The 27,807-nt window shown below is 42.5% G+C and overlaps 1 protein-coding gene across 2 annotated transcripts in view; it reads right to left on the reverse strand.

Moving 5' to 3' along the window:
- Positions 1-27,807, reverse strand: part of FRAS1 (Fraser extracellular matrix complex subunit 1) — an 868,026-nt gene that overhangs the window by 241,677 nt on the left and 598,542 nt on the right. For both annotated transcript variants that reach the window (XM_029600388.1, XM_029600395.1), the window contains exons 36-40: positions 24,050-24,181; positions 9,849-9,974; positions 7,616-7,863; positions 7,064-7,215; positions 3,924-4,086 (exon numbers count right to left, since the gene is read on the reverse strand). In XM_029600388.1, coding sequence (XP_029456248.1) covers positions 3,924-4,086; positions 7,064-7,215; positions 7,616-7,863; positions 9,849-9,974; positions 24,050-24,181 — 821 coding nt within the window. The remainder of the gene's footprint in view (positions 1-3,923; positions 4,087-7,063; positions 7,216-7,615; positions 7,864-9,848; positions 9,975-24,049; positions 24,182-27,807) is intronic.

Below are 27,807 nucleotides of genomic sequence, written 5' to 3' on the forward strand. Positions count from 1 at the left end.
CAGGCGAACAGGAACTCCGATGCTGGGATACTGACATTCGAAGCCCCTTCGGCTGGCAGGCAGGGAAGCTCAAGAGCCCGGGGGACGAATCCCTCCTGTTGGCCACTCCAGGGCCCAACAGGACAGAAGGCTCAGGAACCAGACGAGGACATAGGGCGGAACACCCGGAACTGGAACAGGAACGGAATCAGGCAGCTTCAGGAACAGACATCAAAGCAAGGTCAGGAACAGACATCCGGACAGAGACAGGACAAGGAGCCATCAATACATGGAGGACCTGGATCGGCAAGGTTACAGGCGACTGTAATGCACAATCCGAAGGCCAGTTGCAAATGACAAGGAAGTCCTTATATACTGGAGGTAGAAGGCAACTCCCTAGGAGGAGCTTGCCAGGACCGCCCCTCACTGGTCCTATAAATAAGGTGGAGAGCTGCGGGCCGGCCCCTAGGAGAAGGGCGTCGCCAAACAGGAAGTCCAAACGCTGGCATGCAAGCCACAGGCACAGCTAGGCCTCTCAGGCCCTGGAGCAAGTCCCGGATGGAACACAGGCGAGGCCCTGGCTTCGGAGCGGCCTCCGGTGGAAGGTGAGAGACCACCTGTAGCGCAGCAACAGGGGGGATCGTAACAGACATGGCATGGTTTAATGGAACAAAGTCAGCATGGGTTTACCCAGGGCAAGTCTTGCCTCACAAATCTGCTTCACTTTTTTGAAGGAGTTAATAAACATGTGGATAAAGGTGAACCGGTAGATATAGTATACTGGATTTTCAGAAGGCGTTTGACAAAGTTCCTCATGAGAGGCTTCTAGGAAAAGTAAAAAGTCATGGGATAGGTGGTGATGTCCTTTCGTGGATTGCAAACTGGCTAAAAGACAGGAAACAGAGTAGGATTAAATGGACAATTTTCTCAGTGGAAGGGAGTGGGCAGTGGGATGCCTCAGGGATCTGAATTGAGAGCCGTACTTTTCAATACATTTATAAATGATCTGAAAGAAATACGACGAGTGAGATAATCAAATTTGCAGATGACACAAAATTGTTCAGAGTAGTTAAATCACAAGCAGATTGTGATAAATTGCAGGAAGACCTTGTGAGACTGGAAAATTGGGCATCCAAATGGCAGATGGAATTTAATGTGGATAAGTGCAAGGTGATGCATATAGGGAAAAATAACCCATGCTATAATTACACAATGTTGGGTTCCATATTAGGTGCTACAACCCAAGAAAGAGATCTAGGTGTCATAGTGGATAACACATTGAAATCGTCAGTACAGTGTGCTGAGGCAGTCAAAAAAGCAAATAGAATGTTGGGAATTATTAGAAAAGGAATGATGAATAAAACGGAAAATGTCATAATGCCTCTGTATCGCTCCATGGTGAGACCGCACCTTGAATACTGTGTACAATTCTGGTCGCCGCATCTCAAAAAAGATATAATTGCGATGGAGAAGGTACAGAGAAGGGCAACCAAAATGATAAGGGGAATGGAACAACTCCCCTATGAGGAAAGACTAAAGAGGTTAGGACTTTTCAGCTTGGAGAAGAGACGGCTGAGGGGGGATATGATAGAGGTGTTTAAAATCATGAGAGGTCTAGAACGGGTAGATGTGAATCGGTTATTTACTCTTTCGGATAGTAGAAAGACTAGGGCGCACTCCATGAAGTTAGCATGGGGCACATTTAAAACTAATCGGAGAAAGTTCTTTTTTACTCAACACACAATTAAACTCTGGAATTTGTTGCCAGAGGATGTGGTTAGTGCAGTTAGTATAGCTGTGTTTAAAAAAGGATTGGATAAGTTCTTGGAGGAGAAGTCCATTACCTGCTATTAAGTTCACTTAGAGAATAGCCACTGCCATTAGCAATGGTAACATGGAATAGACTTAGCTTTTGGGTACTTGCCAGGTTCTATGGCCTGGAATGGTCACTGTTGGAAACAGGATGCTGGGCTTGATGGACCCTTGGTCTGACCCAGTATGGCATTTTCTTATGTTCTTATGTTGCTAGTAATAGCAGTGGCTATTTTCTAAGTCATCTTAATTAATAGCAGGTAATGGACTTCTCCTCCAAGAACTTATCTAATCATACAAAGGCACTGAGGAACAGAAGACCCTCTGGGCCTTGGGGCCCAGGGGGTATCAGGACCCTCACATCTACCCGTTGTGAGGGTCCTGATACCCCCTGGGCATGCTGTCTCATGTGGTGGCAATGAGGATTTAATGGTGAGGGAAAAATGGGTAAGAAAAAAAGGTTAATGGAAGTTGCATACATCTCACAAACTTTGATGGCATTTCTAGGATGGTTTACCTTCCTTCTCAGTAAATCAGAAACCAGGTGAGCATCAAATCGGTTTCAGATATGACTTTTAGCTTGCCCTTCACAACATTCAGTTGCCCCCAATGGCAGTGACAACAGGGAACAGTACTCGGTCATCATTAATTTCCCTCAGAATTATTACACAATCACAGCTGGATAAATCAGGGCAAAAACTAGCCTACCTAGAGGGTCAGGATGAAAACCAGCGGAGTGCAATTCAATCCAGCACACTAACCACAGGAACATGGCAGAGGAGGGATTTAGATTAGACTGGAGGAAAAACTTTCTGTCAGGCCAAGCAGAAAGGTGCATTCAGTCGAATGCACCTTTTTTGTCTGCATTTGAGTGCGCATTTTCTGCGTGCAAAACTTACTCCCGATGCAGCAAGGAGTTTTCATACAGAAATTGTGCGTTCCTTAATAGGAGTACTGCTTAGCACTCTCGCATAGAAATCCCATGCAAATGATGGCATAAAGAAGTACTCCCCGATACAGAGAGACTGCATCTGGTCAGCACACCTTCTTTAGCACTGGAAACTTAACTGGGTCAGGGCTGCAGTTAAGTTTACAGCCTTAAGGAAAAAAATAGTAAAAAGATGACAAAAAGCAAAAGCCTGCAACTATCTGGGTAAGTGCCGGCAGCCGCTGCTACCACTTAGCCATATAGATACTGACTTATCTGGCTATCTGGCTAAGTGGTATCGGTGACTGCTGCCACTTATGGGATTACCTGTCAGAGATAGCACCCCCCCCCCTTTCCTGAATTAAAATGTGCGTTCAGCACAGGCCAAATGCACAGTCTAAAATTTTAGTGAGCTCTTTAACTCCCGATGCATCAGCTTACTGCATCAGGAGTTACAAGAAATAATAATCTGGGCAATAAAAATGTGCGTTGAAACCAGTGCACATTTTCTTAGTGCCCAGATTATTGCTTCGGCATGTGTGAGGGTAGTCAACAACTGGAAACAATTATTTTTCTAAGGTGGCGGAATCCTTGACACTGGAGATTTTGAGAGCAGGTTACATAAACATCTGTCTGCAATAGTGTGGATACAATGAATCCTTCCTGGAGAGAAGGGGATGGCTTAGATGACCAGTTAAGACCACTTCCATCTCCACTTTGCTATGACTGTAACACTCTACCTATTTAAAATTGAAACATATGAGATCAAATAGAACAACAGATTGTGGAAAGGGATAGAATGAGTACTTGAAGACAAATATCAATTCAAAACCCATTTCGGGCAGGATTACCCAAGACTTTAGAGCAGTCTTTCAGGAAGGTTAATAAGACCCATGAAATAATATTTTTGAGTGGTGGGAGATAAGCTACATACAAAAGATGCCTTGTCTGGGCTTGTGCCCACATGCTGAAGGACCAGATGTGACCATGATTACAGCTAAAATGCCTGAGGATGGCAAGGGCACGGCCGAGGCCTGTCAAACACAAGAGTTAAGTACATTATCTGGGGACAGGTATAAGCATCCTGCAACTTCTATCCCACCGTGGCATTCACTCTAGACACTGCTTTGTTTCAGTAAGGTTGCTTTGTTTTCACTTGATAAAATCAAGCGTGTAAGAAGTCACTGCACTGCGTATTACTCACAGACATGTGGTCAGCAGCAGTGACAACTGGCGGCTGGCTCAGAACTGAGGTGATCGTGATGGTAAACATCTGGTTGTCAAGATACTGACTGTCAGCATTGAAGACAATGAAGTGGAAAACATCGGTCACTGGATTGCTGTGAGACTCAAAGCCAGTAGAATACCTACAGATGTCAAAAAGCAAACTTGTTTGCATGGAGGAAAAGCAACATGGATTTTCTCTTTCAGATTTAAAATCCTCTAAACAAGAAAAACATAGTTCTTCACAGAAATGGTAATACACAGCAGTATCTGTCCTAAGCGACATATGTTTATTTAATTTTAAACTGTTTTATACACCGCTCACCAGACATCTATTCAAAACGGCGTACAGACTTGCAAGGCATAAAATGCACAAATCATGATTTTTACAAGCCTTACCATACAATAAAATCAATAGAACATAACAAACATGAGACCTTTGGGGTTGTATCTATAGACCAAAGCACAACCTGCAACTTCACTATCTGCAGCTCGTGTAACTCCACCTCAACCTTGCATTATCTCAAAACTGAAAGGCGGTCTCTTCTGACAAATTCTCATTGCCAAAATAAGAGAGGGGGAGGGAACAGTGACGGAAGGAATCAAAATGCATTTTAATTTTGCACACCACAGACAACTAATTTGCTTGCTGAAGCTGGCTGGGCAAAATGGGGGGTAATGCTCTCTTTCACTCCCTATCAATCCGTCATTGCTGGGAAAGGCAGGAGAGAGACAAGGGCAAGGAAGGGAGTTCCTTCAGCCTGCAGGGGCCACATGACTCATGGGGTTCTTTTACTATCATTAGGGGAGGGGGGTCATTTGCGGCCTTTATCGGGCCTTGCGTTAACCCCTGGAGAGTAATGCGAAAACTGACATGTAGTTAAGTTTTTGCATCACCAGCAAAATCACATTGCCTAATGTGATTTGCATTAGACTTATTTTAATGTTAATGAGCTAATAAGCAGAATTTGTAATTATTGTAGCTTGCTAATATTTTTAACATGCAAGCTCACCTAACATTAATGCAGACTAACCCGTACATATATTAAGGATGACATAATGTTTAGTATGTAAACCTGTATTAATGTGGGTTTAAGCTGCATTAATGCTACGTTACCCTTTATGCACATCAATGCATTGGCCACTTAGGCCTGGATTCACCATTCTAACGCAGACTGGTGAATCCAGCGAAAACAGGGGGGCGGGGGTTGAAGAGGGGGTGGCCTGCGAAAGTCGGCAGCCTTCACGCCACCGTGGTGTTATTGCTGCCAGCTTTCGCACCAAATAGCGTCACCGTGAAAGGTGGTGCTACTGGGCGCGCTACTGGCAACGATAACGGTGCTTACCTTATCGCCGCCAGCCAAGACATCGCTGCGTCTGCCTCCTCGCCGCCCCAACTCCTCCCCTCGCCGCCCCTGGCAAGCTATTGCATGCGAAAAGGGTCTTTTTGCGTGCAATAGCCGCGATAAGCGATAGAAAATGACCCCCTTAGTTTGCTACAGATGAGACATGAGTTATTAATAATATATATATATAAAAATAGTCAAACAAAAAAAGACAGAAAAGATATTTAGATAAATAGTCCCCACCCACACTACAAAGTATATTTCTATTAATGAGGGAATACAATTCTATTGTAGCAAAAGAGAATTTTTTATTTTATTATAACAAATAACACAAGGTTAATAGCAATATCCACTTGTTAAAAATGCTATACAGAGAATCTTTTCATTCGAAATCTTTTATCAAATAAATTTCCATATAAATATTGTTAAATATAACCATAAAAATGTCCTCTCATAAAGCAATAAAAAAAAGTACTTACATGTGTACTTAGCGACAAATAATGCTCTCATCTGAATCGGTGTCGTTATTGATTAAAGGATCATGTTCCATATAGTAAATATGATGGTATCAAAAGAAACTTTCAAAGAAATCTTCTATCGCCAATGAATCTTAAAATAGCAGAGAACCTTAGAATCTATCTTCTATCCCAGACACAAAGGCCTAGATGTTTCGCCGCATAGCAGCTTCATCAGGGGAGAGTACAATTCTGGTCACCGCATCTCAAAAAAGATAATAGTTGAGATGGAGAAGGTAGAGAGAAGGGCGACCAAAATGATAAGGGGGATGGAACAGCTCCCCTATGAGCAAAGGCTGAAGAGGTTAGGACTGTTCAGCCTGGAGAAGAGACAGCTGAGGGGGGATATGATAGAGGTCTTTAAGATCATGAGAGGTCTTGAATGAGTAGATGTGAACTGGTTATTTACACTTTCGAATAATAGAAGGACTAGGGGGCATTCCATGAAGTTAGCAAGTAGCACATTTAAGACTAATCAGAGAAAATTATTTTTCACTCAACGCACAATAAAGCTCTGGAATTTGTTGCCAGAGGATGTGGTTAGTGCAGTTAGTATAGCTGGGTTCAAAAAAGGTTTGGATAAGTTCTTGGAGGAGAAGTCCATTAACTGCTATTAATCAAGTTTACTTAGGGAATAGCCACTGCTATTAATTGCATCAGTAGCATGAGATCTTCTTAGTGTTTGGGTAATTGCCAGGTTCTTGTGGCCTGGTTTGGCCTCTGTTGGAAACAGGATGCTGGGTTTGATGGACCCTTGGTTTGACCCAGCATGGCTATTTCTTATGTTCTTAACAACAGTTAATATGATTATAGTTCGATCACTGGTCACTCATTAATTCATTCTAATTTATATTATCTGTTTCAAAATTTAAGACAAGTGGATACTGCTATTAACCTTACGTTATTTGTTATAATAAAATAAAAAATTCTCTTTTGCTACAATAGAATTTTATTATATTTTGTTCCCTCATTAATAGGAATATATATATATATATATATATATATATATATATATATATATATATATATATAGCACACTATCACATTATAATGTACCTCAGGAAAGCTGTTTAGTAAAATTGGAATTATCACAAGACAGCTTGAAATATCCTGTGATAAAACTCAAATAACGGCCACATATCACACTGTATGTTATCACATAAAGCTGGGTGTAACTGCAGTGCAGCTCCAGCAGGTGGCACACGACTGCCTCAGTACTTTTTTTCTGACATGTTTGGTCAAGTAAATCTGCACAGCACCTGATTTTCAGAGTATTGATGTCTTCCATGGTGAAAACAGAAGATTCGGAGAGCTCCTCAGCTGCCTGTGGAGGCTCCGTCCTTGTAAGCACACCGTACATAGGCAGAGAAATTAACTGAATCCGAATCTTGGCATCAGGAGAAGTGCTATCCTAATTTAAAATGCAAACAAGTAAATAAATACAAAATAAAGCCTTATTTTTCTTTCCAAAGCTATCAAAACAGTTATTAAAAAATGTACATTCACAACACATTGGAAGGCACATCTGTTGGAGTCCAATGACTTGAACAGTTTTGAAGGTATAACCTTTCCAAAATACCTCCTTACCGCTCATCAAATCCCCGTCTGCCCAATGGCAAGGAAGGAGATGTTGGATGCACTGCACTCAGCCAACCCCTCGTGCAGTTTACTCTAACAGGAAGCAGCAATAACCATAAAAATTAAGCTGGCCACCAGTTTTTATCAGTACACGACCAAAGACTACCAAGCTTGAGAAGGGTTTTGACCACTCTAGGAGTACGCTTGCAGCCATGCTGATGCATGCAACTTACCACATAAGCCAGGTGGGATCTCGTTAGGGTAACCGAGCTTTTACTGGCTACTGTGATGCTGAGCGAGCAATTAGGAGCACGCCGTGGCCCGCTGCTGCCCGTGAGTGACACTTCCACCCTTACAGTCATCCTGGTGGTGGTGACGCCATCGGTGACCGAGATGTCCATGCTGTCCTCGACTGCTGCTGAGCCGTCGTGGATGTAATGCAAGGTGTGCCGGGTCACATCCTCGTAGGTAAAGGCATCACCTTTCAGAATAAAGCACTCTCAGGAAAAACAAATCACAGACCATTTGATGTTCCAACAGACACATCATCACTTTGGCTCTTTTGTAATTGAAAAGGAGGATGGTGTTTGGGATGGATATGGAGGGAGATTATGTTGTTATCTGAGGATTATATCAATTGTGTGATTGTGCATGTAACCTTTTTTTTTGGTATTTTGGAAATTAAAAGTGGATAAGCAAAATAAAATAAATAAATAACAACAAATAAATACATTTTGATCATTGAGCTCAACTGACTTTCTTTGTATAATCACTGAATGCCGAATCTCATTCATTTTTGCTTACCTGTGATAGGTATTAGAGGTCCTCCAAAACTGAACCTCAAGGGCTGAAAACCAGTCAGGTTTTCAGGATTTCCATAATGATTACCGGTATGTATGAGATCTATTTGCACACAATGGATGCAAGGCCTGCAAACAGATCTCCTGCATATTCATTAGGGATATTCTGAAAAGCAGACCAGTCTGAAGCCCTTGAGGACCAGAACTGGGGATCCCTGATCTAAGTAGTGGCAAACAGTCCCAGCCAGGCCCTGATTACAATGTTTTACTACATTATTATACAGAGTTATGAACCCCAGGCTCTGCCTCAGTGGATTCTGTGCACCATAACGCCAGTAGACGTGGTATGCGACATAAGGACACATATATGCAGGGGCAGATTTATAAGCAGGAGGAGTAGGGCAGGCACCCTGCTTGTGTGGTCACTTGTTTTACATCATCAGCTGTGGTGCCACACTGCTACAACTGTTCTTCCTTGTCATTTTCTAAACATCGCAAAACACAAGCAGTGGCAGACAAGGGACGGCAGCTGGCTGTCTATATACCTAACATCTGTTGCTGCATTTATTAAGGCCCAATTCTTAGAAGCATACGTGGAAGCAGATGTCCTACTAGCCAGCCCGGGGTTACAGGAAACCGGGGGAAAAAGAGGGCTCTTTCTACAGCAGCTCTGGCCCACCAGCCTCTACTAGTCAGGCGTGCACACTGCATGCAGCCCCTGAGAGGCCATGTGATTACGCTGACAGGCGGAAGTGATACACGGGTCCCCCAATAACAGATGAGTGCGGCTTCCAGAACAAGCAAGGGTCACCTATATTCCCACTATTGCAACCAGAAATCTGTCTCTTCTTCTACCGTGCCAGATATTAACTTACACATACAGGGCTAACATTGGGCACAGAGCAGCAGGAATAGGGCCGGAATCTGAGGAACTGCTGACTCTTACTGCTTTCCTGGATTACAAAATGCCTTTGGCTGTCCCTGAAGTCTTTAATTCTCAGGGACCCGATGTGATCCGGACGACAGGTTAAGGGGGTACTTTTCAAAAGCACTTATATGCATAAAACCTGGTTGTACGTGCGCACTTTTACATGCATACTAAAAAGGAGTTATGAGGAGCGGAGTTGGGGCGGGATTGGATTGACACATAACTTTGTGCATGTATATACCTCATGGCGTTCCGCACACACCTGAAAATTTTCCAAGTGGATTTTTGCAGCTTCTTTGAAAATTACCCTCATCAAATCCTTTCCAAAGATACTAGCCTGCATGAGCATGAACGCCATCAGTCACTTACCTAATGACCTCCAAACAGATTTGAGTAGCTAGGATCCGTGTGTGAATAATATAGATGTTGAAATCTGCATAGCTAGAAATTCCAAGTCTTACCTTCTCACCAAAAAACTAAGCTAATTAAAATCTAAATAATTTATATCTCAGTATACATTTATTAATCAGAATACACAGTTTAATTTCATACAGCAAAGTCTTTTCCTGTTTGTTTAACTTTTGAAAACATCAACAAAAAGTATTTTTTTTACTCAGTATTTTTCTCATTCCCCCTACCAAGAGAAGAATAAGGTTGTGCCAGAGGACTGCATAACCTGCCATGCCAATAGAGAAAACCCTCCTTTTAATACGGGACTTGGCCACCCGCTCAGCCTACCTGCACCCATGTGGGTTTGGACACCAGCTTCAGATTTGATTAGAACACCATGCTGAGGAGGATCCAACAATTCAAACACTAGGTCTTCAGGGGCAGTGCTGGAGTCACTCACGGTCAGCTGGACACCTGTCAGACAAATCATAAGGTTCTGCACTGATCCTCTCTGTGCAATGTGAGACTATCCTTGCCAACAGAAAATAATCAAGCCATGCCCCTCGAATCAGAGGCAGTTGGATTGGTTTCACCAGTGAATAAAAAGGGATCAGGGATGGCATAATTATTTTTTTCGTCATGATCATCATCATCAAATTCTATCTGCAATAAGAAGTTTGGCAACTTTGCTACGCCACTTATTTCTGTGTCCATGTTTCTGGATCTTGACCATTTTTTTTAATGTTATGACCCCAGACTGAGCTCTTCTTTTCTTTATCTCTTTTGCACTCTATACTAGAGATGTGCTTTGTTTTTGCATCTTGGGTCGGGCTACGTGTCGGCCAACCCGTGGAAAACTTCGTTTTCCATCGGGTCGTTTTTTCTTTTCTTGGCCATTTTTGCCGAAAAAACCCCCAAAACACCCAACCCTTAGAATTTAGTTATTTACAACCCCCCACCCTCTGGACCCTCCCAAAACTTGTCTAAAATTGTGGTGGTCCAGCGGGGGTCCCGGGAGCGATCTCCCGCTCTCAGGCCGTTGACAGCCAGTAAACAAAATGGTGCCCCTGTCACATGGTAAGGGCAAAGGGCCACCGGCGCCATTTTGTTTACTGGCTACTGACGGCCCAAGAGCGGGAGATCGCTCCCGGGACCCCTGCTGGACCACCATGGATTTTAGGCAAGTTTGGGGGGGGGTCTGAAGGGTGGGGGGTTGTAAAAAACGAAATTCTAAGGGTTGGGTAGTTTGTTTTTTTTAAATAAAGGTGCCCCTCCGCGCTAACCCGAACAACAAATTTTCCCCGAGGTTCGGGGAAAATCCGTCTCGGGGTTCGAGTCCTCCAACCCATGCCGAATTGGACTATTTCTTTGAAATAGTCCAATTCAGCCAAAACGATTGCACATCTCTACTCTATACAGCACAGAAATCAAAACGAAAGACACATGTAAGGGACCTTTGGTTTCACCTTACTAAAGGAGAGGACCATTAAGCTGGGGAGGTTCATTGAAGAGATAATTGAGAAAGGTTTGAGTTTTGCAACCCCATGCAAATGGTGTGACCTAGTTGTTTATCATCCAGACACCTGCTATCCACATAGACTTTTAGTTACCTTTTCCAAGAAGCAGGTTGCTCTCTGTCTCCTGCTTTAAGTTTTCCTAATTTATGAGAAAGAAGTAAGGAAGTTTTCCCATTTAGGAGCCAGCCTCTGCTGACTCGCCTATTTCAGTCTTTAAGCTTGTTTTGGACTCTCTTACGCCAATTTTTGAGCATTCCCTGTGAGAGCCTTGGGGCGTCTGCTGTGTAAGGTTAGATCATGTGTAAGGGAAGATTCTGGCAGTCTTTTCTCTCTCCTCCAGAGGATTTAGGCTGATTAGTGACCCGATGCAGAGGAATAATATTTTCGCTGTAACTGCCTTTTTGCACTATCTCCTCCGTTCTGAAGCAAGGAAGTTTTATTCCACCCTTCCTACTTCATGCTTGATTTTTTCCCCTTTTTGGGTTCATTATAATATTTTTTCCACTTGGATCTCATAACCCATGATACCTGGGAGTCATTATACCCAACCTTTGGAAGAGCAAAGTCTTTCATCTGGAAAGATACAGAGATGTTGGAAATTCCATCTAAAGCAAGGGATCCCAGTAAAATGCCCGGCCAGGAGACACAAAGAAGACATAACATAAAGGTAAGAGAATTTTGTTGCTATTGAGGGAAGTTTTACATAAGGGGTGAGCAGGGCCCACCGGTGCTGCCTAAGGAGTGAACAGAATCAGGAAAGGGAGTGAAGCAGCCCTCTGGTGCTGTCTGAGGAGGTAAAGGATGTCTACAGGATTTCTTGGAAGAGATTAAATCTGGGACTAAGTTCTGATTAAGTATTGGGACTGTACACTTTCTAACCACTTTCAGTGGGAAGATAATCTGAGGAAATTGAGTACATTGGAGAAAAAGAAATTTCAGTGTAAATAAGGAATGCTTCAAAAGTGACTAAGAGAGTTTGCTAGAAGACATGAAATCACAAGTTAATTATATCTATCTGCTGTCTTATTATGTATTGCAGCTGATCAATCGAATACGAGAAGTGTAAATATTATTCAGTCATCTGATCAAACTATCAGTAAGGAAGTTGGAAACCACCATTCTTCTCCTGTGTGTTTATTGGATGCAAAGATAGTGTAATTTGGCAGTGCTGTGAACCAAAGGACTGAGACAGGGCTTGGTTGCAGACAAGCAGGGTATAAGACCTATTGTATGTCCCCGCAACTAGGAGCCTGGCCTCAGAGACTAAAGCCATCTGTGGAGCAAAGGAACAATATATAGAAACTGTGGAGGTGTTTAAACATGGAAGGGTCCATCCTTTATTCTTTCTGTGTGCCCCTGGGTACCAAGTAAAGGATACATCCCACCCAGGGATCACACAAAGAACAGAAGAAACAAACTGATCCCGAGAGAAAGCAAAGTTGCTTACCTGTAAACAGGTTCTCCTTAGATGGCAGGATAAATCAGCCACAACCAGTGGGTGATGTCATGCGATGGCACCGACACAGAACCAGCTCTCAGAGCTCAGAATACTTTGAGCTTGCGCGGGAGATCCCACACACAATCATTGTCTTATGAGCTCCTCAGTCTGTTCCAGAGCTTAAGCTTAAGTAGTCCTCTCTCCAGGGAGACGGGCAAGTGATAAAAATATGGCTGATTTATCCTGCTGTCTACAGAGAACCCTGGGGTCACAAGTAAGCAACTTTGCTTTCTCCATTCACAAGCAGAATTAAATCAGCAATAACCAATGGGAAGTCCCAAGCTGAGGGATGCCTTGCAGAGCAACAAATAGATAGACAACCCGACCCCCACCCAGTGGAGCGTGTTCTTCTAGGCAGAAAGGTTACGCAGAACTGTTTGTCCAAAGATACAGTTCTTTCAGGGGATGGAGTTCAGACACTAGTGGGGTGTGAAAGTGTGGATTGACAACCACACGTGTCTTCAATAGAAGTAGTCCTCAGATGAGCCACTGAAATTGCCATGGCAGCCCTGAAAGAGTCTGTAATCTGTAAACCAGCCAGCGCATAGCAGTGTGCTATACAGTCTGCTAGTCAATTCAAAGGAGTTATTTTGGCAACTCCCCTTCCCAACATGTTGGGATCAAAGAATAAAAACAGTTGAGAAAATTGACGGTAAGGCGGAATCCTCCAAAAGTAATATCCTAGGGCTCTCATAAAGCCCAAGGAGTGCAGCTTCCATTCTCCTTTGTGTGCATGTAGTTTTGGAAAGAACATGGGCAGAACAATCGATTGGTTAATGTGGAATGCAGATACCACCTTCTGTAGAAACTTGGGGTGATGAGTAGAACCATCCTGATGTGAAAAAACTGAATGAATGGTGAATAAGAGACCAGAGCTGAAACTCACTCACTTTGAATGCCAAAGTGACAGCAACAAGAAACTTCCATGTGAGAAACTTCAGGTCCTCTGACTTGCGCGATTTGAAAGGAGGTTTCATAAGCTGAGCCAAGACCATATTGCAGTAAGAACATAAGAAATGCTATGCTGGTTCAGACCAAGGTCCACTGAGCCTAACATCCTATCTTTCACAGTGGCCAGTCCAGATCACAAGTACCCAACAGATCCCAATGGTTCATCTATTTTGTGTATCTCACATTCCCAGGGATAATCACTGGCTTTCCCAAGTCTAACTGGCTAATAACTGTTTATGAACTTTTCATTCAGAAACTTGTCCAGTTCTCTTTTGAACCTATGTTAGTTGACTTGACTATGCCCTCTGGAAGCAGATTCCATAGCTTGATTCTGCGCTGAATGAAAAAATACTTCCTATGATTTGTTTTATATTTTACGATACTGGTGGTCTACTGACTGAAAGCTTGGTATGCCACAGTCCCTTTGTGCCAAAGGGTTCAGTGAGATAGGTATACTGTCCACCTGCTGAGATAAACCTTTACCGAAGAAGTGATAGGCCTAATGATGAGAGGAAGAAGAGGTACTGAGGGTTGTCTCTCAAACCACACAGATGAAACTATAGGTTTTCCTGCAGAAGATTTTCTCGCAGAGATAAGAATTCCCTCCACAGATCTGGGAAGAAGTAAGCAGGATACTACCATGTGCTCAAAATCCACACAATGTGGGCCAAGGATAGATTTGGACAGCAGAGGTTTCCACGCTCCTGGGTGATAAGTTGGATTTGGGGCTGAAGTGACAGATGGAGAAGGTAAAGAAAGTACACTTGTATACTTGACACAGAAAAGTGAGCCTATGAGAATAACCCTTGCCCTTTACTACAGAATTTTCAGTTGATGACTGAAATTGGAGGGTATGTGTAGAGCAGACTGATGCTCCAGTCTAGTATGAAAGCATCAGGAGCTGATCTGTAGTGCTTGGTGTCATAGAACAGAATTGACTTGACTTTCCAGTTGTCCTCCAATGTGAACAGGTCGATCTCTGGGTTTCCCTAACAAAGGGAAATCATGACCTTCTGTTCTAGGGACGACCCATGAAGCTGGAAGACTCTGCTTAGCTGGTCTGCCAGCATATTTGAAATGCCTGGGAGATACGATACCAGAGGTAAGAGCTGTGATTACAGGCCTATGGCCAGATCCGTAGGTCCTCTTCATAGAGGTCATATGAGCCTGTGTCCTCTTGCTTGTTTATATAAAACATGGCCACCTTATTTTCTTTTTGGATCAAGATTCTTTTGTCTAAGAGCAGGTGGGAGAAAGCTCTCAGTGCATATTGAACGGTTCACAATTCCAGAAGGCTGATCTGCAAAAGACTTTCCACTTTGGACCACACTCCTTTGGTTCATGAAGAACCACTGTATGCCCCCCAACCTGGTGGAAGCATTGGTATACAGCACTATTTGATTCGTTGAGACCTGCAATAAAAGTCATAGAAAAAGATCCTCTAGATTTATCCACCAATGAAGAGATACTTGCAGTTTGCGAGTTACTGATATCTGATGAGATAATGGTTGAAGCAACTGATCCCATAAATGCTGGAGGGCCCACTGAAGATCCCACATATGAAGGCAAGTCAGGAAACTATAGACTGCAGCAGCCTTGAGGCCTAGTAGAACAAGGAATGACTAGGCTCTAGGTGGCACCATTTTTCGAAATGGCATCGTCTGGCCTATACCCCATCATGTGATAGGGGCAAACATAGAAACATAGAAATGACGGCAGAAGACCAAATGGCCCATCCTGTCTGCTCAGCAAGCTTTCACTTTTTTTTTCTCTTTTTTCCCCCATACTTATCTGTTACTCTTGTCCCTTGTAAGTGACTTTTTTTGTTCTATTTCCCTTCCACCCCTGCCATTGATCTATTTCCCTTCCACCCCCACCATCAATGTAGTTAGCAGTGCTGGAGCTGCATCTAAGTGAAGTATCTAGCTAATTGGTTAGGGGTAGTAACCGCCGTCATAGCAAGCTACTCCCACGCATGTTTATCCAGCCTGTGCAACTCAGTCCTTGTTGGTTGTTGTCCGAATATAGATCATCTTTTCAACATTCCTCCTGCCGTTGAAGCAGAGAACTATGCTGGATATCATTGAAAGTGAAGTATCAGGCTTATTTGGTTTGGGGTAGTAACTGCCGTATCAAGCAAGCTACTCCCCTGCTTTTTTGTGGATGCAAATCCTTTTTTTTACATTTCCTCTTGCCGTTGAAGCATAGAGCAATGTTGGAGTCACATTAACCGTGTGTATGTTTATTCAATTAGGATATTAATCTCCAGGAAGTAGCCATCATTCCCACAATCCGCCCCCATGCCTCTTCACTTCATTCACATCCTCTAGACTTTATGGATCCACAGTGTTTATCCCACGCCTCTTTGAAATCCTTCACAGTTTTGGTTTTCACCACTTCCTCTGGAAGGGCGTTCCAGGCATCCACCACCCTCTCTGTGAAGAAATACTTTCTGACATTGGTTCTGAGTCTTCCTCCCCGGAGTTTTAAATCGTGACCTCTGGTTCTGCTGATTTTTTTGCAACGGAAAAGGTTTGTCATTGTCTTTGGATCATTAAAACCTTTCAAGTATCTGAAAGCCTGTATCATATCACCTCTGCTCCTCCTTTCCTCCAGGGTGTACATATTTAGATTCTTCAATCTCTCCTCATAAGTCATTTTATGAAGACCATCCACCTTTTTGGATGCCCTTCTCTGTACCGCCTCCATCCTGTCTCTGTCCCTACGGAGATATGGTCTCCAGAACTGAACATAGTACTCCAGATGAGGCCTCACCAAGGGTCATACCATTTTAGAAAATGGTGCCGCCCGCGTCCAGAGCCTAGGGAGCATGCCTGGCTCCCACTGTCTCACGAATGATAATTTTGAGGTAAAAGGATCCGGGGGAGGGGCTATGGGGAAATTAGGTGTCTGCTAGACCAGCAGTGTTCATTTTTTATTACGGGAGGTCAGGGTCCTGGCCTACAGGGGCTGGGTTTTATTGTAAAGGGGTGAGTTGTAGGTGTGGGGTAGAGCATCTTCACGGATCCACTAAATGCTTAAAAGTTTTTTTCAGAACTGGCCGCCATCATGAGTGGCTGGGGGCCCTGAGTATATAAAAATCCCAGACCCCTGGGGTTTTTATATACTCAGGGGCCGATGCAATACATTTGCATAGAAAGCAGGCGCTGAACAGTCAGCACACGCTTTCTTGGGGTGCCATGCAATATTTAAATTATTTTTATTTTTTATTTATTTAAAACTTTTCTATACCGTCGTTTAGTAATGCACCATCACAACGGTTTACAATTAGGCATGAAATAAGTTTGGTTTGGTTTATAAATTATCCAGAGGGTGCCAATAAATGTTTCGGTTACATGTTTCAATAATATACTCTATATGGAAAGTGGATTGGGATTTCCATTTATATGATTAATAGGATACTCATACATGTCCTATAATGTCCTTCTCTTAGGGGGTCGTGTTAGTAAGGAGGCGCTAGGGGCGCTAGGGGTGCTTGCGCACCCCTAGCGCCTCCTTACTAACGCGAACCCGATCGGCGTTGGCGGTCCGCCAGTTAGGAAAACGGACGCTGAGTTTATCGGCGCCCGTTTTCCTAAACGCCGCATAGCTTCACAGCCAGGTTCAGGAATTAACGCCTGCCTGCTCCAGGCAGGCGTTAATTACTGAGCGCTAGATGTGCGTCCTAGACGCACAATTTCTTTTTTGCATCTGGAGTGAATGCTAATAGCCTCAATCACATGCATTTGCATGTGATTAGTGCTATTAGACTCACTCTGCTTTGGACGTGCGTTGAATAGGTGCTAATCCCCTTATTTCATTAGGGGATTCATTAACGCCTAAGCAACCCGCGTCTGACTGCCGATTATACAGTGCGCTTAGCTGAGCACACTGCATTGCATCGGCCCCCCAGGGTGTGGGGGCAGCCATACACAAGGCTGAGCAGCCCCTTTAAGCAATAACGGTCCTGCAGTCCTGGGGCCACCATCCTGTGTGTTTTGTTAGGGTTCTTTTGCTGCTGTGGTATTTTGTCAGGAGAAATACCACAGAATTCACGAAGCAGCAGGTGATTCATCAAGCCCTGGAGTTATTTACCATTCGAGGAAAAATACTGTAGCTTAGTGAATGACCCAGTATGTTATTGGGATAACGCTGAATATCTGAGTTTATCCAACTAACATAGCGAGATAGCTGGTTCTGCTTCAGAATGCCCCCAAGCTAGCTGGATAACTTTTTAGTTGGATAAACAGTTATCTGGCTATCTTGGGGTCAGTCAGTATAGCGGGATTTTCAAATCTCACCATTTGACCAGCTAAGTCCATGAAGAATAAAAAGATAGCACTTTGGCTTGTGCCGGTGTGATTTGAATTAAGGAAACTGACTGCAGCTTAGACAGCACTGGTACAGTTTATGCCGATGAGACTGAAGATGCCTTTGACGGCCCTGGAGCTTGAGTGTTGAGGAAGAATAAGCTTTCTAGTGCCATAAAGGTCCTTCACACCATGAAATACTATGTCATTTGCACCAAAGAGCTCCTCATTAAGGAGACCAAAGCCAAGTCATGGTCTGCTCCCATGGTGCTGTCCTCTCCGGTACTCAGGGAGATGGGCCCTCAAGCAGATCTCTCTTGCCACCAGTGCACTCTTCTAGGTGCCTCTACTAGAACTTTGGATTTCTGCGCCATATCCTGAACTGAAGGCAGTCCCAGAAACCTGCACCACAATGGGAGAGCCTTCTCAGTCAATTTGCAGGATAGGGGAAGTAGATTCCTGGCGCAACCAAGGCCAACTTCCAGGGGCTTTCCATCTTCCTGACATGCCCCTGAAATACCCAGCTATAATTAGAGCAATTAAGAGCATCGTGGTCTGGGCCCAGGCAGCAGTAACATAGAGTGAGGGTGTCCATCATGGATTTACTGCATCCATGCCCACAGACCTTGAACCCACTGAATGCAATTTCTTCAACTTTGGACTTTCCATCTCTTTTTTTTACTTCAAAATGTAAAAAGTTTTTGAGGGGCTGTCAAATCTGTGATTAAAAAAAACACGCAATTTGAATGATCCCGTTTGAGGGGAGTCCAGTTGCAGGAATGTTACTGTTAGAAAATCAAGGGATGGTAGACCCCTCAAAAGTTTTGGAGGAATGGAAAGAAGGGAAACAGCCCGTCGGGCTCGGAATAATATCTGTAAATCCTAAAGGACTAGATCCTGCGACGACCATGAGATTTGAATCTACACAAGAGCTTCTAGAAACAAAACATTTCCCAAATATCCTCGGTGATAATGCAGAGAGCCCAAAACAGATAACATTAGAGACATTGTGGCAAGCCATGATGTCCTTACAGAAGAACATTGTTAATTTGAACAATAGTATTAAAGATATGCAAGTAGCTTTGATTAATATAAACCCCTTAGTCTCCAATAATGAAGCAACATTAAAAACTGTTGAAAAAGATATCAGAGAAATAAAAAATGTTCAATGTGCTATTATAAAAGGAGAAGAGAGTTTAGCTAGGAAGGTGGAAAATTTAGAAAATGCAGCAAGATATTTAAATCTTAGGGCAGTAAATTTCCCAAGGTGTAAGTTAGTATCATCTAAGGAGCAAATAAAGAATTACTTTATTGAAATCTTACACCTTCCTTTAGATAAACAACCTGTACTAGCAAACGCTTTTTTCCTAGGGACAGAGAATATAGTAGCCAAAGATATACAGGAAAATCAGGACACCTTGAATGTAACAGAATTAATTGAATCCTCATTTAGTGCCCAAATAATTAGCAGGGGAACCCTTATTATGAAATTTTTACTATCTTCTGATAGAGACAAAATTATGAAGTTATATATGTTAAACAGGACTACTCCCTATTTAGGGCAAAAAGTATGGCTATATCCTGATGTCTCAAGGGAAACACAAACAAGGAGAAGGAGGTTTATATCTCTGGCCAATCAAGCCAGAACTTTTGGTATCAAGGTAATAATAAGGTTCCCGTGTAAAAGTATCATGTGGGTTAATGGGAATAAATATATATATTATGAGCCAGACCAATTAGAGAAGTATCTAGCAGAATTTAAGTCTCAGGGAGAAACAGGAAATAGTTTATAATAGGAATATTGGGGGTTTTTTTGTTGAGATTAAACCTGTAATGTCTGTAGTTATGTTAATAATTATGTGAAGTAAGGCTTGCTTGTTTAGCTCCCCTATTTTGTTTGATGAGGTGATAACAGATGTTATATTTATGTGAAAGTATAAGTTAAGGATGTATTTAAATGTGATCTGTTATCAGTTTAAAAATTCTTGAAGTCATTTAAGAATTATATACATGTATCTTTTACTATGAATTTAAAGATATAAATAAAGAATTTAAAAAAAATAAATTAAAAAAAACAAAAAAAAAAACCGTTAGCGAGATTATGAAAATCCGTCTGTGTGCTAGCTTGGATGAAAAAAAGACTGAGAGTTGCACAAGGCAGTGACTGTGCATGGGAACTTCCGCACATGCTCAGACAGACTTTGAATTCTGAGAGCTGGGTCTGTGTAGGTGTCATCAAACGATGCCAGCCACTGGTTATGGCCAATTTAATCCTGTTTGTCAACAGAGAATGAGTGCTTCCATTACAGAAATATAATACAATAAGAGGTCAATTTTAAAAGCCAAAAGCTGAAAGATACATGTGGCTCTTGGACCGGCAACTGCTGCGCGGATTTTAAGAAGCATCTGAGTACACGCATATCTCCTGGTACACGCACAAATCAAAAAGTTCGAAAAATGGATGGGATGTGAGCATGGTCTGGATGGGGCGTGGGCATGTCGGAAGAAGGCCCAGAGATGTGCGTGTAAATACTTTTGTGCACAAGCGCGCACCAGGGGTCCCTACCACGTAACTTTACTTCTGCTATGGCTGGCGTGTAAGTAAACAAATAAAACAATCAGGGCTAGTCAGCGAGGTTTCAAGGGTCGGGTCTAACAGGGGAAAAGGGAGCCTTTAAAAATAGAGGGGTTAGGAAGTCTGATCCGTTAACTGGGTGCACTGGGAAAATGGGTAATTGTGTCAGCGTGTGTACCTAGCAAAATCTCCCCACTTCAGCGGCAGAGCTGGCATTTGCACACATATGCAGGCATCCCTATAAAACTGCGCGCACATGGACGTGTATGCAGCCAATTTTATAACATGCACACATATTCGCACGTATGTTCTAAAACAGCCGTGTCCATTCACGTGAGCTAGCATACAAGTGTATATATATGCCCGCGCACTGGAATAAAAGTTACTATCCCTGTGTTTACACATAATACTCAAATTTTCTATTTCATTATCATGCCTATGAAATAAAAATCCAGAATGTGGATTATTGTTAGAGAATGAATACATCAGTGATCTGACATCACACAAGGGATCATCATAATTAGCAGAATACACAGTAAAGGTGCACATGTAATTTGTACTTTGTATTCACCCTTATAAAGAAAGATTTACTTAACTGGATATGTAATTTGCCATGTAAGTGCTGGAAAAACATTGTTAACTGTCTCTTGCTGGTCATGTGGAAGTGAATCAATAAATGGTTTCTATAATTTAAAAATTGTGGTTGCCTCATTTTTTGAGTTCTGAGCATCAACCTGTCAAAGAATATTACTTCAAATATTTGAATCTGCCAGGGGAATAAGGTGACTGCTGAAGCTGGTGGAGTACCAGGAAATTTGCTGCTGCCGTGTGCCCTAGAACACATCCACCCTCCTACATACCCTGTCAGTGCTAATTTCTTTGATGCAAAAAGCCTATCAAATTTATGCTCACAGCGACCTAGTCCTTAGAGGGAACATTAGCTAATACCTTAAAATAAGCATCTAATCTACTAACAGCAGTTACAATAAAATATGTAATGAAAAAATATTTCCTGCAAGAACATTCAAAAACAATTTCTATATTCAAGTGAAACTAATAAAGAGCAAACTTCTGTTTAAAATAGAAATAAGGAAGAGAGAACCATAATCCCGGAAAAGACAGTGATAAGTACCATCATTTTAACAGCAAGAAATAAAATTACACAAGAACCGGACCTTTAAAATACAGACAGACTCTCACCAAATACAGAATACAAACATGCCAACAAAAACTGAACTGGAAACCACACTGCAACAATGGAAAAACTAAAACATCATCATTCCTCTCAAAACATCAAGCAATAAAATCGAAGATATAAAAACATCATTCATAATATTAAAACTATACAAATAAAAAGAATAAATGTCAAAACATCAGACAAATATTCAATAATTAAAAAAAAAACTTGCAATATTGGTTCTATTTCCCAAACACCAATAAATATTTCAAAACCTCTAATGAATAAAATATCCAATAATTAAATAATGTTCTAATATTAAAAAATATATATTTAAATAAAATAGAAACAGCAAATTACACCCAATAATTACATCTACTAAGGATTAAAAAATCACCTACTCTACGTACCTGGGATCTTTTGATTTCTGGTCACTCTGAGATTGTTATGCATTAGGGAAGGTAGGGCCGTATAAACTATCTTCTCTCTCTCCCTCACTCACACACACACTGTCACACATACTAACACATTCATTTTTTCAGACACTCCCTCTCTCATATTCATGTCAATGCTTTCACATACACACAAGCTTTCTCTTCTCCACACACACATTGTGTGTGTGTGCATGTGCCTGTGTATGACACAGGCTCTCACAGGCACGCACACACAAACACATGAACACATGCTCTCAAAGACACATAATATACACACAGTCTCTAAACACACACACCCACATGACCTCTCACATAGACATACATGCACACTGGCTCTCACACATACATGCACACAAGATCTCACAGAGACACATGCATGCACACAGGCTCTCATACATTCAGGTTCTTGTACAGACATATACACACACTCATGGGCCCTCACACCGACACACACACACACACACACACACATACACACGGCCTCCTCTTCACTTCAGGCCTTGGCGGGATAGGCTCTGCCACGGCCAGCTGTCCTTTTCTTCAATTCCGGCCAAGGAGGGATGGGCACCACCATGGCCCCGACGGTCTCCTCTACTTTGGGCCATAGTGGGATGGGCACTACCAGGGGCCTGCTATCTTCCTCTTCACTTCAGGCCGTGGCAGGATGGGCTCTACCACAGCCCAGCCGACCTCTTCACTTCTGGCTGGGGTGGGATGGGATGGGCAGCACCACTGCCCAGCCAGTCTTCCTGCACTGGGAAGGGGCAAGCTATACGCACCTGTAGGAAAAGTTATACACAACCGTACATGTGCAGCTTAGAGCTACAAGCGTGTGCTGAGTGCAGAACCTTTTCTACGCATGTTTGCAGCTAGTGGTGGGCAGCAGCACTTGTTGTTCTGGGGGAAGAGCCAGAGAAGACGCGATAGCTTCCCAAGTTGGTGGTGCATGGCACACCCCATTTTAAAGCTGGTGGTGCCTGAGCTCCAATGGGCACTATGGATGCTACGCCCATGGAATCTGCCAGTCTGAAAGTTAGAGTACATGCGCCCTCACCGGCCCCCAAAGGCTGGAGAAAAAAAAATCCTCTGAGACCTTCCTTCAGTGCCACTCTATGACCAGCAAGAGTTGCCACAGTTAGCGGTTTTCCTGTCCTCTTCAGGATCGAAAGCTTTCCAGCCCAATCAGAGGAGAGATCTGTACATAAAACCCAAGCTTCCTGGATTGCTGCACACAACACTGTGGTTTGTCATGGGGTCGTGCATGTTTAAAGCTTGACATACATGACAAAATGGGCATAAGGACACTTTTGGTGGGACATAGTGCAATATTATTTTGGGTAAATGGGACATTCTGATAAAAGGGGGAAGAAGCATAGGGGCCATGGCCCCCACAAAATCTGGTCCTTCCTGTAGAATCACTATGGGAGACACCAGGACGGATTGGGCAGGCAGCAGCTGTTTTGTGGCAGGAGGAGGAGAGCGGAGAATCATCGACCGCATCCTCTACCTTTGCAGCTCTGGGTCCGACTGCTGCTCTGTGTCGCAGTTAAGATCAGGAGACAAAGAAGGTGGTGGATATGATCTGAGGTATCACCGCTCTCCTCCTCCTGCTGCTGATTAGCGCGGAAGTGGAGAAGGAGGTGCCTGGAGGGCAGGGGGGGTGGTGGAGGGGGGGCAAGAAATGGAAAGTGAGAGGAAGGTGGTAGAGGTGCAGGGGAAGAGAAAGGGAGGTGGTGAGGGGCAGGGAGAGAAAGGTGGGGGCAGGTGAAGTGAGAGGTGGGGTAAGGGAAGAGAGAGGAAGGCAGTGGGACACAGAAACAGGGGCTGAGCTTGTTTGGCTCGCTCCTGGTTAGAAGTACATTTCCTCTGCCATCAAAGTATCCTAGGTAACCTGTAGCTCAATAAAATGAAAAAAGAAACACTCATATGAAGCTCCTGATCATGAGATACCGCAGTAGTGGTTCCCCAGTGAATGGATATGGGTAGGCAGAAATGATATTGACATTTGCAGATCTCACTGAAACTCCAAGAGGTCATGTTAATCTAAAATTTAAAAAAAAAACAAACCCTCCTTATCTATTTCTTACCAATAGGTGCTCTGCCCCCCTGGATGACCTCCAGAAATGGAGATGTGACCTGGAATGCTGGAGGGTGCTGGTTGCTAGAGAGCAAGTGAATGGTGAATGGCATCTCTGGAGTTGTATGTTCGCCGTCAGACACTACAAAAGAAATATGATTTCTGGTGTACATATCATACAAACAAACAAATAGCTTGCAATATTACAGTTTGGGGATGACCAGCTTCAGTCTCTGAGGTCAATTATCATGCATTCAGAAAACATTTCACATGCATATTCACTGTGGATATCAGCAATGGTTTAAGAAACGTTTGGGCTCTCGCCCAGATCTGTAACACCAGATTTGGAAGGTTATCATCTCATCCCCCCCACACACACATTTTGTGGCAAAGAAATGTATTATTACATCCCACACCTAGCTCCTCCTGTCTCACTCTGCCATCCCTCCTCTCTTCCCATATTTTGTGGTAAATAAAATGAAAACTGGCTACTCCTGTCTTGACTCTGTCAGTCATCCCCTCTTATCCTTTTTTGCCAAACAAATAGAAAACCTGAAGTGAGTTGGCATAGCAAAGAAAGCATTGTTTTTTTTTTATTTATGGACATTTGATATTCCGCTTTTTGCCAGGTTTGGTCTCAAGAGCAGATTACAGAAATTAAGACTTAAACGGGTACAACGTGGTTAAATGTAGTTAACACTGAGTGCTATTGTATGGAATAAGGACCAAGTGTGGTAAAAACTGTAATATTCCTATGAGCTGGCTGCACAAAAACCTGCTTGAATTCCATGCCTTGGCTTTTCCCAGAAAGCAAGGTGATTTGGTTCCTGGCCGCTGGGTAAAAGACCTCATTCCAGAACTTGGGAACACAGCAGCTGATGGCTCTTAGCCTTGGGCAGTTCAATTTGGCAGATGTCAGGGATGGGGAAGAAAGAAGAGCCTTTTTTGATGATTGGAGCTCTCTAACCGAAGTGTGGAAGGCAAGGAGCTGGGTGAAACACTGTTCCTTCACATATCTGAAGACTAAGCAGAGGGTTTTGAATTTAACCCTGGTTTCAACTGGTAGCCAGTACAGTCTGTGGATCCACCTTTCTTAATCAGGATTCGGTGGAGCCCTGGTGTTCCCTCGAGAGGTAACAAGGGGTTCCACGAGAGATCCTGATTAAAAAAAAAAAAAAGCATCATTTTTTGAGCTTTGCGTGCCCTCCTGCCATTCACAGGAAAGCAATGAACATTTTGCTGCAGTTCTCAACTTCTTCCGCGTGTGAGCAAGCTTTTTTCTTGTTTAACAAGCATCAGTGAGTAAGGGCAGACTTAGTCTCATTAGAGTTGAAGATGAAATCTGTGTGCGCTATCTCAAGTTCAACACAGAATTCTATATTTGTGCAACAACAAAGCAAGCACAGGTTTCACATTAAAGTAGTACATTTCATTCTTTATTTTTAGATTTGAAAAACTAACTTTTTATGCATATTTAGGCCTATAAAAGAGACCAAGGTTTTAAAATTTATGGAGGGGGAACTAAACAAAAAGAGGAGGCTAATGAGTGGCTAAAATAAGCAGATCTGCAGCAAAATCTCCTTCCCTACGCAAAAGAGCATTGACGATTTTTATCAGATTAATATATCTGCAACTTACTGATCACGCTAATATACCATGAGCTGTAGAGATAAAAATTCTTATGCAGGGGTACCCTGAGACCTGAAAATTATTTCAAGAGTTCCTCCATGGTAAAAAGGTTGACAAAGGTTGCTGTAGAAGATGGGTATTATGTGGTCTACCGGTTTGGCTCCTACCAAGATTCTGGCCACCATGTTTTACACGAGTTGTAGTTGTCTTAAGCAGGTCTGAGAGATACCATTCAGAAGAGAATTACTGTAATCTAAATGACTAGTGATTAGTGCCTGGATAATCAATGCAAAACTGTGCTGATTGAAGTAGTCGGATAGTAGCTGGATCTGCAGGAGGTTCGAAAAGGATTCTCTCAATACTTTAGAGATATGGACTTCAATAGTAAGATTAGGATGAAGTTGGATCCCTAAGCTTTGTACAGAGTCTTTAAGCTGGGGGGGGGGGGGCCTGATAGGGAGGGAATGGACTGTAGGGGGTGACTCGTTGCCCTAACCAGAAGAGTTTTAGATTTAGAGGGTTTAAGTTTGAATTTATGGTCGATGAGCCACTGTACTACTGCGGTCAGACAGCTGTTGAGATTGGCAATGAGAGAGGACTGGTCAGATCAGAGCTTAGTGCAAAGCTGAATGTCATATGCATACAGGTCTTCTCAAGAACGAAAATGTTTTAGAATATTTTGGAACCTTTCACCAAAATTATACTAGATCTACTTGAAGATCTCAATCAGTAATTTTATCTATATGTCTATCTGTGTGGCGCAAGACTTGGATAGTCGGCTGGTACAGAGAAGGGAGATAACTCCAAGGAGTATATTCACAAAGCACAGTGAAGGCTATAACAGAGCGTGTCTCGCTTCAAAAAGCTGAAGATTGATTATTTCTGTGTGGCGCAAGACTTGGATAGTCGGCTGGAACAGAGAAGAGAGATAACTCCAAGGAGTATATTCAGATTCATTTTATTTTGATAAACATACCGACTGATCGATAACATACATTACGTCCCTTGAGAAAAAACCTTTCGGGGTTTGAAACGAGGCCTCGTTGGGCTCTTCAACACGAAGCAGATAAGTTGAGAGTTTGTTTACCGGCAAGATCTTTGGACTTTTCAACATGAAGCAGATAAGTTGAGAACAGATAATTGTGATAATGTTCAACATTGTTTCTAATGAAAAGAACTGAGACTTTAAGGTTCAATATTGCTTCTAATTGAAAAAGTTGAGACTAAACTATGTCATTTAGTCATTAGTACGTGATCACTGACAGATATCTATTGAGAAGCTCAACAAGCACTTTGGATATTTAACGCCTTTGGTAAAAAAAAACCCTTTTTTTGCAATAAGTTCAACACACAATTCACTTATTCACACTTAAAAAACAAAATGGATGGAGGAAGGAACATTAATGATTAAAATTATGAAATAACACCTGGATGGTGTTTTTGAAACAATATATATGAAATGTTCCTACTATCCTAAAAAATATTTTTTGCAGAACAGGTTTTTTGAAAAATAGGTCAACATATAGACAAAATTACTGATTGAGATCTTCAAGTAGATCTAGTATAATTTTGGTGAAAGCTTCCAAAATATTCTAAAACATTTTCGTTCTAGAGAAGAGGTAATATTGTTATTTGTTCTAATGTCATTCTAGTTAAATCCCTCTAAACATTATTTAGTGCTATTCATTGTTGGTTTATTACGTAATATGCATACAGGTGACATTCGATGATAAATGGCAGTATCAGCTTGCAGAACAGATATAGGTGTTAAAAAGAATTGGGGAAAAAACAGAACTCTCAGGTACTTCACAAACGAGGTTTTTAGAAGTGGACTGTTTGTTGGCCCACATGACAAATTCTGTTGGACAGAAAAGATTGGAACCGCCTAAGGGCATTACCTTTGATGTCGATATTCTCTAGGCACTGAATCAAGAGGCTGCAGTCAACCGTGTCAAAGGCTGTAGGAAGGTGCAGTAACTCTAAGATGGACTCACCACTTTGATCTGCATTTAGATGGATTCCATTAGTTAAGTCAAGTAGGACAGATTCAGTGCCATGAACTTTCCTAAACCAGACTAGTGAAGGTGCAAGATGTTCCTGTCTTCCAAAAAGTCAAGTAGCTGGAAGTAGACTACCTTT

Source organism: Rhinatrema bivittatum, chromosome 1, assembly GCF_901001135.1.
Source record: "Rhinatrema bivittatum chromosome 1, aRhiBiv1.1, whole genome shotgun sequence".
NCBI lineage: Eukaryota > Metazoa > Chordata > Amphibia > Gymnophiona > Rhinatrematidae > Rhinatrema > Rhinatrema bivittatum.